The following is a 14,093-nucleotide window of genomic DNA, read 5'->3' as shown; positions in this document are numbered from 1 at the left end:
AGCGGACTCTCGCTATAGGTTAAAAGTCTTACTACGTTTGTTTTGCAATCATCGTCTGTCAAAAGGTTATTTTAATTAAATTGAAAAATATAAAAAGATGGAGAAGCCTAAATAAGCCCGAGGTCCGCCCGCCTATCAGCTGTGACGTTAAAATTGTCCCGAAACCCGATCCGGGGTGTGTAAAAAGGTCGGGCCACATCGGGCTTGGGCTGAAATGCAGGGCTCTACCCTCAGTCGCATTGATTGAGAAAAATCTAATGCCTGCTCATCACGAAAGCTCTTTACAAAATAATATCCCTTTGGGGCTTTTGGTTCAAAGACGTGCATGTTTGGAGAAATATTGATTGATTTTATATGTTTACTTCAAATTTCTAAACAGAAGAGTAATATTTATTCAATTTTTAGTCCAAACACGGCATAATATTTGTCAGGATCCTGCTGGAACGTTGTCTTGTTTTAATATTTAGTCCAGTATGGCAGGGTTCTGACAGTACAATGTTTTATGTGGGAAAGCGTGGTCTTAGTATTATTGTATTAGACCACGTTTTTCCCGTGTCTCGTCACTTTTACCCCGCTCCCTTGTCATCCTCTCCTCATTATTGTTTGATTTATATCACCTGTTCCCCCTTGATTTGCTCCCCTATTTTAAGTCCCCGTTTTCATTGTTCTGTGCTCGTTCGTCTGATGTTACCAGTCTGTTACCTGTGCCAAGAGCTGTCATTGTTTGAATAATCTTGTGAGTACCCTGTTTAGTGTAGTGATGGGCAGAGCGAGGCTTCGTGAAACACTGAAACAGTTGAATCAATTGTGTCGAGGCTTCGAAACATGGATCGAAACCGCCTCCACTGTGACACCTAGTGGTCATTTGCACGTATTGCCATAGAGCAGGTTTGACAAGGTTTTAGACGAGCGCTAACAAATTGTATCCCACATGTTGTGTATTTGATACAAGTGATCAGGTGGGAGAGTGGATGGTGTCCTTGACTTGCATGCAAAAGCCCTTTGGATCGAACCCCGGGAAACGCATTGTTATTACCGTCGTCACAATTAAGTTACATATTTTTTGTTTTAAACATCTGTTTGACAACTACATGAGCTTTTAGGCTCATCATTGTCAATAATAAGATGGTCTATTTAATAAATAAATTGAATAGAGATAAATACCACATAAACAATAAGAAATTAATAAAATATATCAAGCCATCATGTCACATATAAATATCTGCTGTGTGTGGAAGGACGTAGCCTACTTCTTTTTTTACAGATAATTTCTCCAGCCTTTGAAAAACTCCTCTCACAAAAACCCACAAGGTCAATATGCGTTTATTTCACTTTTATACAGATGTGCGATTGTGTTGTCTGTTCCCGACCGTGCCAATCAAACGCTGATTCGGCAGACTACACCTGATGAAACACTTAGTGAAACACTTTGAGGCTTCGTTTGGTCATAGTCACGTGACATGGCTGTTTTGAATCACGCTTCGGATCATTGTTTCGACACATCTGCGCTTCGGGATCTCGCAAAGCTTCGGAACAACTGTTTCGCGTCAGCCATCCCTAGTTTAGTGTAGTTAGTGTAGTCTACTGTTACCTGTAAAGTACATTGTTAGTCTTGTGTCTAGTCTAGTGTTAGTTTATTGTTATATGCTTCCTGTCTTGTTTGCCCCCTCGTGGGTTTTTGTTTTTGCCCCTGTCTTGTCACAATAAAAGTCTTGTCCTGTCCTCCTGTGTCTGCTCTTGGGTTCATCCTTCGAGATTCCTCACAGTACGAACGAGCCTTAATGAACCCAGCAGACATGAGCGAGTACGATTCGGGATGGTGGGATACCCTCGTCATTGAGACCCAGGCTGGCGAGGGCCCCTTTCCGCCTCAGGGAGGTCTCTGAGGGAGGATTTTTGTAATGTTTTCATGGTTTTTGTCCTGTATGCAGTCTGTCTTGTCTTGTGTCTCTCCTTGAGGGTCGCCAGGTGGCGTCCCTTGAGGGGAGGGTACTGTCAGGATCCTGCTGGAACCTTGTCTTGTTTTAATATTTAGTCCAGTATGGCAGGGTTCTGACAGTACAATGTTTTATGTGGGAAAGCGTGGTCTTAGTATTATTGTATTAGACCACGTTTTTCCCGTGTCTCGTCACTTTTACCCTGCTCCCTTGTCATCCTCTCCTCATTATTGTTTGATTTATATCACCTGTTCCCCCTTGATTTGCTCCCCTATTTTAAGTCCCCGTTTTCATTGTTCTGTGCTCGTTCGTCTGATGTTACCAGTCTGTTACCTGTGCCAAGATCTGTCATTGTTTGAATAATCTTGTGAGTACCCTGTTTAGTGTAGTTAGTGTAGTCTACTGTTAAGTACATTGTTAGTCTTGTGTCTAGTCTAGTGTTAGTTTATTGTTATATGCTTCCTGTCTTGTTTGCCCCCTCGTGGGTTTTTGTTTTTGCCCCTGTCTTGTCACAATAAAAGTCTTGTCCTGTCCTCCTGTGTCTGCTCTTGGGTTCATCCTTCGAAATTCCTCACAATATTAGCTGAAGTTGTTTTACTGATATTTCCAATACACAGCAAAATCTGGAACCTCAGAATAACTCTATAAGAGTTAATTTCAACACTTTAAAAGTGTATCATGGGGTCCACTCCCAATAGAGTTATTTTAACACTTTTGAAAGTGTTGGCACATTGACTCTTTTAAAGTGTTAGCAATTGACACTATACAGAGTTAAAAGTCTAACTATAAATTGACACTAATCAGTGTTAAATATTTTTTATTTGTTAAAAATTTACTCCCTCAGTATAATTTGTTAACTCCAATGTAGTGTTATATTTTTAATACTATGGTGTTAATATAGTAAATGTAAAGACAGAAACATATTACGGTACTTTTTGGACAAAAAACTTTATTTTTAAACAGTTTTTTTAATGTAACAATACAGCATTATAATCTATCATTATCATTTCTTTTTTTTAAATGTCATCTGATCAACATTTATTTATGACAGAAAAATTGTCCTCAATGTATCATGCATTTAAGTGTTCATTAAATTAACATATATTAACATCTGAGACAACTAAAAAGCACATTCCCAATGTATAACAATAGTACAGATATTTATAAATACAGTTTATGGGATGCTTCAGTTCATACAAACAAGTTTGACTTAATTTCAATCCAAAATCCATGTTGGTCTTCACATAATAGCAGCAGAATATGATGAACCAGTAGCTGTAAGGAGGTGATATGATCCTCGGTCAGACCTTCAGACTGGATATTGAACGTTTCTGTTAAAAAAACAAAATTAAAAGGGAATAATTAATTATTAAAAAACAATATTTAAGTATAACACCGCAGAAACTAATATTTACAGAATGCATTAAAGAATTTACATACAGAACACATTACAAAATACTTTGAAAATAGTTATACATTTATGTTTTGCACAAAATACTCACTTTGTTATATAAAATTGCTCTTTGTCTGCAGAAATTTTCATGTAGGCCTATTTCTGTGCTCCTCCAAAGCGAATCTCCTGCACACATTAACCGATTGATTTTTTTTTAAACTAAACAGCATATAAAGCAAAAAAAAAAAACTCCCCAAAACATTATGAGTATGAATTGCTCCATCTGAGGCTAAGACCTAAACTCAACTGCAGCATTCATATAATGATAATAACACATGACTCTTAATGTTAAACTTGATACTAACAGCAATATAAAACATAACACCTCACAACTCTTAAATGTTATTGATCAAAATTGTATTTATTGAACATTTACTTACCATTTACAGTGAAAGAGATGACCTTCTGCTTGAACTGCATCATCCAAAAACACGGTTCAGTGTGAGCTGTAAAAAGTGGGAGGTCTTCTCTATTTAACACCCTAAGAGTTAACAAACTCCACTAACAAAACTCGGTAGGAGTTGATTTAAAAAAAAAGTGGTAACACTCTGTTTTGACACCAACTCTTAATTTTTATAGAGTTAAATAAAATAGTTTCAACTCAATCCAGTGTTAAATTAACTCTGAACTCTTTATATTTCCATTAACACCGTAATTTTAACTCTGCTAAATTTGCTGTGTAGTCTGTTCATAATTCATACGTGATTATATGATATTTTGTGTCAGTATACAGTGTCAGTACTACATTTAACTACTATATAAATGTTTTATACAATGTATAATATGCAATATTCATGGGGCCTGAATCTGATAATGCCAAATGGCTTGTTACCAGTAAAAAGTAAGGGGGGGGGGGGGGGCTCTAAGATTATCTTGTCCCGGGCCCAGGCAAGACTGTCAGCTGACCTGATATCGCATTACATCATATTAATAAATGTGATTTAAAAAACGTGTGTAAAATGACATTTAAAGGCACAGGTCACCAGAAATTTGAATAAAGCAGTTCAACTGTGATGAACAAAAATAACCATAAGTATAAAATAGGCATTTGTGAGTTATAAAAGATTTACATAAATTGCTGTCATAAAGTCCAATATATAAAAGCTAATATCTGCTAATATCAACACAAAAAATAATTTTTAATTTTCACTATAGACCTTTCCAGGAAAATCAATAAAGAGAGAGAGAGAGAGAGAGAGAGAGAGAGAGAGAGAGAGAGAGAGAGAGAGAGAGAGAGAGAGAGAGAGAGAGAGAGAGAGAGAGAAACACATACCTAGCATCCTCCACATAGAAACAACACGTTTTCTTCTTGATGTTATCTTTAATCCAGGAGGAGAGAGAGCAGCGCTGGACATAGGGAGAGAAAAAATGACGTCGGGAACCGAGTGTATGCACGCGAACCGGCTCCACTATTGCCTCTTCCATGGTCAACATCAGACACAGTGTAAGTGAACAAGAGATGAGAATGAGAAAGAGAGAGAGAGGGAGAGGGAGAGAGAGGAAGGGAGGAGACTGCAGGAAAGGACAAGCTACAGTGCAGTCATTTAAATGAGGAAAGTGATGTCATTTACATGTCATTTACATATGATAAGAGCAAGACAGAAAGAATCTGACCCTGCATCTCACTTCACATACTATCATCATTAAATAGAAGTCAAAATAAGATGCACTCAGATGCCTACTGTATACTTTCCCATATCACAAATCGTAGTCTAGACACTTTTAGGGCATATAAGCAGTGTTAGGGTAACGCATTACAAGTAATAATATTACTTTTCTGAAGTAACGAGTAAAGTAACGCATTACTTTATAAATGTACACATTAATATTTGAGTTACTTTTTTAAAAAAAGTAATGCAAGTTACTTTTCAGTTTAATTAATTCGATACAAAAATAATGTACTGAGTTAAACTGAACATGGTCACATAGAATTACGCACTCTATGCGTGCGCGCCTGAGCGGAAACAGTTTGAGTCAGAAATGGAGAGCTAACTTGCAGAACTTCTCAGTCATAAAAAACACCTGCAAGGCCTAAAGGGATCAAGCCTTAGACAAGTAAGAAAAAGTAACGCAAAAGTAACGTAAGCATTACTTTCCATGAAAAGTAACTAAGTAGCCTAATGCAATTAGTTACTTTTTGGGGGAGTAACTTAAAATTGTAATGCATTACTTTTAAAAGTAACTTTCCCCAACACTGCATATAAGTCGATGAATTGGAATGCAGGCAATGATTTAATGCTGCTCTGTTGTTGTAATCCAGCATAAACTTATATGATAATGCATATATAAGATGACTAAAAACTAAAAAATATGACTTTTCTTTAGCTTGCATATTTTGCTGTTTCATTATTGTTTTGTCGTTTGAATTGCAATTTAACGTCACGTTCTTCCTGATACCATTTTTTAAACCCTAGTTAGTGTGTAATGTTGCTATAATAGCATAAATAATACCTGTAAGATGATAAAGCTCAAAGTTCACTGCCAGGCGATATATTTTCTTCAATAGAATTCCTCTTTAAAAGCCTACAACGAACGTCTGGTTTGGACTACAGCCCTCTACTTCCTGCTTTAATGACGTCAGTAAAACAGTTCGTTGACTAAACTCCGCCCACAGGAATAGGTCAGTCGCCAGCTTTGGCTCAAACGGCTCTGCTAAGCTACGCTGCTATCGAATCACAGCACACTAAACAAACTACACAGAACTTGTTACGTATTTCTGTCCTCTGTTTTGAGGACCGTGAAAACAGCGCTATACATATCTTGTAAGTAAATGACCGTGTTTTTTTACACGTGAAACATGAACACGTGTTATATTGCCCACTATAAACACAATCAAAGCTTCAAAATCACAGACAGAACGGGAGCTTTAAAATCTAAAATGAATTTGTCACTTATTTTTCCACACAGTGTGATAATAGGAATTATTGTTCATTAAATCAATTGTTTATTGTTTAATCTGTAAAATGACCACAGAAATATTGTATGATGAATACAACTTGACATTTAAATAAACCGTTGGTAATTAGCCCCATGCAGTCTCCTCTAAACATGAATATTATTACACCTGCATGCAAAAATATGATTATAGATCTTATTACTTTATTCATATATACATACATACATGTCTTACCTTCCCAATGTCTACCAGCAAATTGTTTAGTTGATGACTTCCAAGCTTGAAATTGCTGATATTTTTTGGGTGAACTTTCTCATCTGATGAGCACAGCATTTCTGTGGACTAAAGTCTTCTAGTTTTTTCCAGCTCCGTCTGTTGTCTAAAATCAAAAATGCATTGTCTGTAAAATCCCTCGAGACAGTAGTCCATGCCTTCATTGTTTCACGGTTGGACTACTGCAATTCGTTATATAGAGGAATTTCAAAATCTCAATTAGCCCGGCTACAACTTGTCCAAAATGCTGCAGCAAAATTTCTATAAAAATGGCCGCAAATATGACCACTCAACTCCGTTACTTCGTGCCCTCCACTGGCTACCGATTCAGTACCGTGTAAATTTTAAAATAATCCTATTCACGAGTTCACACTTACAAATAAGTTAAAAGAATTAAATTAGTAAACGTATTTGGCGTGCTGTCCGGGGAGAGGGCTCTGAGCAGGGAATGAGCCTGAAACACAGAGTATCCCCCCCCCCTCTTAAGGAAATAACTTGATAAGTGAGAGGAGACGGGGTGGAGGAGGGATTCTGAAAGATGCGAAGGATTTTCAGAGAGTTCAACTGTGATTTATATATGGCTTGCTTTCGAGCTGATTGGGTGTATTGTTGATTACCGATTGAAAGCGGCTGGTGCCATTGACTACTGATTGAAAACAGCTGAAGTCACTTAGGTATTTTATTTGACATGTTCCTCCCGAACTTTGTTAATAAAACATCATTTTGTGTATAAATGTCAACATGGTCTTGCGCCCAGTTATTTATCTGAACTCATTTCTCCTCACAACCCCACCCGAGTACTCCGATCTGGAAGCCAAAACTTACTAACGATTCCCTCATCCAGATTAAAACGTAGAGGTGACAGAGCTTTTTCCATCACGGGCCCTAGACTGTGGAACAATCTACACTGTAAAAAAATTCCGTAGAAATTGCAGCTGGGTTGCCGGTAATTTACCGTAGATTTAATTTTATGTTTTTTACTGGCAACATTTTGTTCAAAGTTAAATGAAAATTAAACATTTACAAGTCTTTGTCTTTATAGAGTAAAACTAGAAAAACAGCATCAAGCAAAACATTCTGGGAAACAAAATCTGAAGCAAAAAACAGAAAAAGGTTGATGATGATTTCTGGTTCCCAGAATGCTTTGCATGAGGCTGTTATTGTATATTTTTATTCTGTAAAGATAAAGACTTGTTAATATTTAAAATTTATTCAACTTTGAACAAACTCTTGCCAGTAAATAACATAAATGTAAATCTACGGTAAATTACCGGCAACCCAGCTGCAATAACATTGTAATTTCTACGGATTTTTTTTACAGTGTACCTTTACATATTAGAACTGCTCCCTCTTTAGGGACTTTTAAATCGCTCTTAAAAACTTTCCTGATGATCACATTTAGTTTTTAAGTTTCGCTTACTGCCTTGCTTGTTGTGGTTATCATGTGTGCATAGGAATTGTACATTTTATTGTTGGAAGCCACGCATTATAACTGTGTGTTTCCACTGTTGTTTTACTTAAATAACTTCTATTCCTTTTTATTTTAATAGTGTTTATTTTTATCTTGCTATGTTTTATTTACTCTGCACTGTACAGCACTTTGGGCAGTCGTCTGACTGTGTGAAATTGTGCTCTATAAATAAACGAACTTGAACTTGAACTAAAGTAATAATGATCATCATGCACTTACAATACACACAGAGTTATTTAACCCAAAGCAGATACTGATTCAATCACAGATCAGTCTGGTTTACAAAGACTTACACAGATTGTACAATGTAGTATACCAGTATAAATAAGCAATGATTACCAAGTATTTTTATTTCTATAAACACAAAAGAAAACTTAAAGCCATAAAAAACAGAAACCATTCAGTGTAATTTAGTACTAGCTAATGAACTTATTTTAATAAATATAAAGAATTCTATATATTTCAAGTGTGTGTGTTTTGTTTTTTGATACTTTTACCTTAATTTTTTTTGGTCTCTTAACCAATCACAGGCTTACATAAACATAAACAGAGTTTTAGGATAAAGAAAAGGCACCAAAAATAACAAAACTGCACATTTGTTTGATGTTTAAAGGTGCCAATGATGCATTGAAATAATCTGTTAAATCTCTGATATCTACATAGCAGGTATGTGGCTTTATTAAGTGCAAAAATATTTTACATGTCCATTTATAACCCTAGGATTTGCCTTTAGACCGAAATGGTAAATTATTACCTTATATGAAATGATTGGCTGTTTCTCCTTCAGTAGCTCTGTGTGTATGTAAACAGATCTTATGTTTGATTCTGTATCAGATTTTGAGGAATAATCAATTGTTTGAAGATTGTTAATGGACGTTTCTGAGTGGTCAGTTTTTGTTTTTTTTTTCAGTATGGACCTGCAAAACTTAACTGTAACGTCAATAGTAGAACTTCAACCTAAACATAGCATTAACTCAGCAGTCACAACTTTGTTTTTAGCATTTAACAACTTGTTAATTAATTAAATGTGTAATTTAATATTGGTGCGTACATCTCGACTGTAATGTCACACACAGTTGGTGTTATGTTAAGATGGTCTGTTTTCCAGCGTTAATTTGCATGAGCATAAGAAGGAGGAAACAATCGAGTTTCATGTCATTATCATGTACAGAACTCTTATTATTTATCTATGACTACGTAAATACAGTTTTACATTCTACAGCACCTTTAATGACATGCTTGAGTCAGTAGATTACTGATGTATTTAACCACACGTTACCACAGTTATAGTCACTAAGTGACACTGAAAGATAATGGCAGTAACAAAGTTTTTCACATGGATCAGATTACAAAAAACTAGAAGCATGTCTTACAATGTTAGTCTTTAACACAATGACTGAAGATTTACCAAAACTGAACTGCAAACACTCAATGTATTATAAAGCAATAAACTCTTAAAAATAAAGATCCTTTAAAAAAGGTTTTCACAATTAGTCTAAGGTTCTTAGGAAAACCATTTCTTTATCTGAAGATCCTAATTCAGTACAATAAACCTTTTGCTAAACAGATAGGTTAAAGGATCTCTATTGAACTATTTAGACAAACAATTGTTCTTCTACTGCATGGCATCATATTTTTAAAAGTGTACTCATTAAAATTCATTATAAACCCACTGGAGCCCTGATGTTCATCTTTAATGTTTTTATATCTCTACTGTTAAGATGCATGTAACACTCTTTTGGTTTCTGTTGCTCGGAAAAGCTTCAGAGTCCCATGTGAATATAAAGATGATTTCCGTATGCAAATGTGATGTACAGTACTCATATGAGTCATGATATGATCTGAAATCTGAGACTATATTATATCAACAGTAGGCTACTACAGTATGGTGCAGTTATTTTACGGTATACATTAACACAGATTTACCTTGAAGAAAATGATGATGTTGCCAATCGTTCGTCTCTTATTCACCCCAATAAGAATCCCAATCTCAAACGGGTTTGGTCTGTACAATATCTTCCAGATTTTCAATCAAACAAATTCATTGTTTATTGCACTGCATCAGTCTCACTTACACGAGTGTTAAAAGGACAGGTAGTGAAACAAATGAATGTAAAGCATGTGAGGTTTGTGATTGGCTGTTGCTATGGTTATACAGACGCTACACCTGCAGTGCCTGAGAGGAGTTTAGCTGTGTCCCAATTCACCTTCTGTTTTTATTTATGTGTTCTGTAGTTTATTACTAATCATTTATTTACATAATCATCATAATCATTTTATAATCATTAGCTATCCATAAGATTGTTTATTTGATTACTTAATACTATTATTATTATTATTATCAATTTCATTATTTGATTATTTTTATCATTACATTACTGCTTATTCATTATATTTCTATATTTTATATGTCTTATTACTTTCATTGTTGTTCAATCTCATGTTTGTGAAGTTTCATATAGTTTCATAAGTTTTTATAGAAAGCCCAAGGTGAAATGGGATTTTGCTATTGGTATAACAGGGCGTGTTGAAATTATGCTGGTCAGACGAAGTTTGAACATTAAGACATATACAAGTGAGACTGTTCAATAAACTCTGTTCCTCTTTTGCAGCGTTTATGTGTACTTTTAAAATATTAGGCTACTTAAAGCAATAAAATAGCGTTGTGCTTTTTAAGATGACGGGAGATGCTTGGTGTTGCCAAGTCCTCTGCTTTTTTTGTTTAGATTTAGGCTATGTTTAAACGGTTTCCACCAGTTGTTGTTTTTTCCTGCTGGTTAAAGATGAAATTATTTTGTTGATTAGTTATTGATATTTGGGCTGTGGAGTGTGGACAGTCACTGGGATGCTTTTGAGCTAGTTTTGAATTACCATTCGGATGGTTTTAATACGCGAATCTGGCAACCCTGGATGTGCGCTTGCACAGACGTTCGGTTCGGATTCTAAAGGATGTACATGTAAACGAACATTTTAATCAGATTGCAATGTTTAGGGTGCATGTAGACTGTATCGTCCTAACCTTCAATCGTAGTCAGATTAACAACATTTTGTAACATAGGCAGTAAACCCTAACAACTTGCCAAACAACTGTGGATATTGGCATATGGCCAGACATTGCTTTGTCTGCTTTAAACCATCCCACCTTTGGAGCTCACAAGACTCATCATAATGGAGGTTTTTAATGAAGGCTCATTGACAAAACTTTGCACTTACACAGAATAAGAGTATTCATTTGGTGTATTTTTTATCCCAAAATTGTACATACCTGACATATGGCTAAGTTACTGCTACTGATTTACTTCTCCTTTGAGTGTTTTTTGCAGTCTGGAAAAAGACTGGATAAAGGGCACTTCTCATAATTACGTATTTTATTTTATTTTTACAAAAAAGTATATATATTAACGCAACTGTGACTTAAAAAGTTAATTAGTTTTATATTCCTCAAACTCACGCAATTGTTTCATTTTCAAAAGATGTCTACAAAATAATCAGTTCACACAGAAACCATGGTCTCCTTGGTATTCTAGGTTTATAGAGCAGCAAAGGAAACCATTACACAATGTGCATGTTTTGAAAACATTTTCTATGCTAGTTTCAAGTATACATTTAAAATAACCTAATAACTGCATCAAGCAGAGGGGCGTGTTTTACTAATAATTACTAAGTTCAGGTAATAAATAATAATTTTTGCACAAGGCACTACATCATCTTAATTATTTTGGTGTTATCAGAATACATAAAACTTTAAAATCAACACAAATATTCACTCTAAACTGAAGACGGCTGTTGCTGCTATTTTGTTACTGAAAAATCACTGCAAAAATGATTGACAAAATACAGCAACTTAATAATTATTTTTAATGTTAAATGTTAACTTATTTCTACTCAGTTTTATTTATTAATGTACCACATGCAGTTACTCAGATTTACTATATTTTTTAGAGTGTATCCTCCATCTGTTTGCATCTGTAGATTTGTAAATTTCAGGGGGGAAGACTCTTGATGTAAGTCGAGATGTACGCCACAACATTAAATTACACCTTAAATTAATTACAAATTTGTTAAAATGCTAAAAACAAAGTTGAGACTGCTGAGTTAGCGCTACATGCAAATGTTATATGCTAGCGTTTAGCTGAAGTTCTATTAGTTAACAATTAGTTGTTACTCAAAATCTGTATTTTCGTCTGATAAGGGCTCAAAATATAAGGTCTGTTTACTAATGTGAGCTTCTGGCATGAGCCTCAGAGCAGAGCCAATCAGAGCAGAGCTCAACATTATTATTCATGACCCTTCCAAATAGGGCAAAAATAGACCATTTCATTCAAATGACAAATTCTAGGGTTGTAAATGGACATGTAAAAACGTTTCTGGATAATTTTTGCACTTAATAAAACCACATACCTTCTATGTAATTATCAAAGAACAATTTAACATATTATGACAACACATCCTATGGCACCTTTAATCTTAGGTTTCATATTTATTAGGGTTACATGTCAGAAACAACAAATATGGATTAGGCCTATTTTATTTGTATTGTATTTTTTACTTTTTTTTGTGATGTCAGTGAAAATTCTGACTGGGCAAGTAAAATACTGAACCATCAGATTTCTTCCCAATCTACTACAGCACTCCAGTATAACACATTATACTTATTTAACAGCCATTACAAAAAACGCACCACTGTAGTTAGCAATTATTTTATTGTTTGTGCTTTATTATTTTATGAGAAGTCTGTTTAAACTACATACACTATATAGTCCCGCCATATTTTGTGCATAAAACTGTTAATATAAGAATGCTTTCTTCCTCACACACTTACCGGTTGCCTGCCTGCATAATCATGCACATCGTGTCTTGTTCAGCCTGAACTTTGGCGCTTCTATAAGCGCGAATGCAGCCTACACGCTGTACACGAGTAAAGACAAAACCAATCATAAAGCGAAGTAGGTTAGAGAGGCGGGACTTAAGAAAGGTAAAGCCAATCATATTAGCGATGTGAGTTTTGGAGGCAGGACTCATCTGTTAACCGTTTGTGTACCACAAATAGCGCTATTTTTCTTTTTATAGAGTTTAAATCTCATTTAAATGATTACTGAATGAATTCGTGTTAAAAGGGAAGCTGTGCGCAAACAGAAACAGGAATATATATATATAATTTTTCAAAAATAAAAAGCACCCCAGAAAAAAAGGGCACTTTCTCTCCAGGAATAAAAAGGGCAGGTGCCCAAGCCCCCTTTGATGTCTATTTGTTCACGTGCCTGCACACAACTACTTTTCCCATTTTTCACGCGTTTTTCACACTATGCTAATGCTGACGGGTTTTGCCACTCAGTGGGCGTAACCGCAGTCGCTTTCGCGGAAGGGGACGTCACGTGCATGCAATCGGTCGCGTGATTTTTTTTCCCAAACCAGTTAAGCGCAAACCACGCCCCCTTACGTTAAAACCCCACCCCGCAGCCATGACTCTCTCCTCTGCTTCGATTTCATTGGTCAGCTACATCACAGCGCTCATTCCACGCACAGTTAAACTTATATTATTGTAAATATCCAAAATACAAAATGGATACACGCGCATACAAAATGAAACGGTGCAAACAGTTTAAATGGGTGCATAAAACAACGCATTTATATGCTATAAAAAGAAACAGAAGAGGAGCTTAACACTGAGAAAACTGCATTTGTAAAATATTCATACACAATAAATATTCTGAAAAGTATCCTGACCTTATCAGAGTCTTGAAAATAGTCAACAAGAAAATACATTAAAAAATATTTGAAAATAATAGTTTTGTTTTCAGTCATTTTCATTTCATTTTCAATCAAAGAGTTATGTTTTGTACTTGTATTTTTTTAACATTACATAGGTAAAGTTTGACTAAATTGTGAGCCTCTTAAATGTGAGTAATGTGAGCGTAAATTTATTTAACTTAAATCATTGTTAAAATTTGGATATGAGAGTTAATATAGCGCTGTAAACAATAGTACCTTATTATAATGCAGTCTAAGTCTAGAATTTAAAGACATCAGATGGGTTCAATTTAAAGCGACACTGCAAAGACC

General features: G+C 35.3%; 1 protein-coding gene across 1 annotated transcript in view; it reads right to left on the bottom strand.

Moving 5' to 3' along the window:
• The window catches only part of trpm2 (transient receptor potential cation channel, subfamily M, member 2), a 39,977-nt gene extending 35,144 nt beyond the window's left edge, over positions 1-4,833 (bottom strand). Inside the window, exon 1 of the mRNA XM_065252368.2 lies at positions 4,664-4,833. Within this exon, the coding sequence (XP_065108440.1) occupies positions 4,664-4,824 (161 nt within the window). The 5' untranslated portion in view covers positions 4,825-4,833. The remainder of the gene's footprint in view (positions 1-4,663) is intronic.
• Positions 4,834-14,093: the final 9,260 nt, after the last annotated feature.

This window comes from Paramisgurnus dabryanus, chromosome 15 (assembly GCF_030506205.2).
Source record: "Paramisgurnus dabryanus chromosome 15, PD_genome_1.1, whole genome shotgun sequence".
NCBI lineage: Eukaryota > Metazoa > Chordata > Actinopteri > Cypriniformes > Cobitidae > Paramisgurnus > Paramisgurnus dabryanus.
Note: the sequence above shows the minus strand (reverse complement) of the source record. Positions and strands in the feature narration are given on the sequence as shown.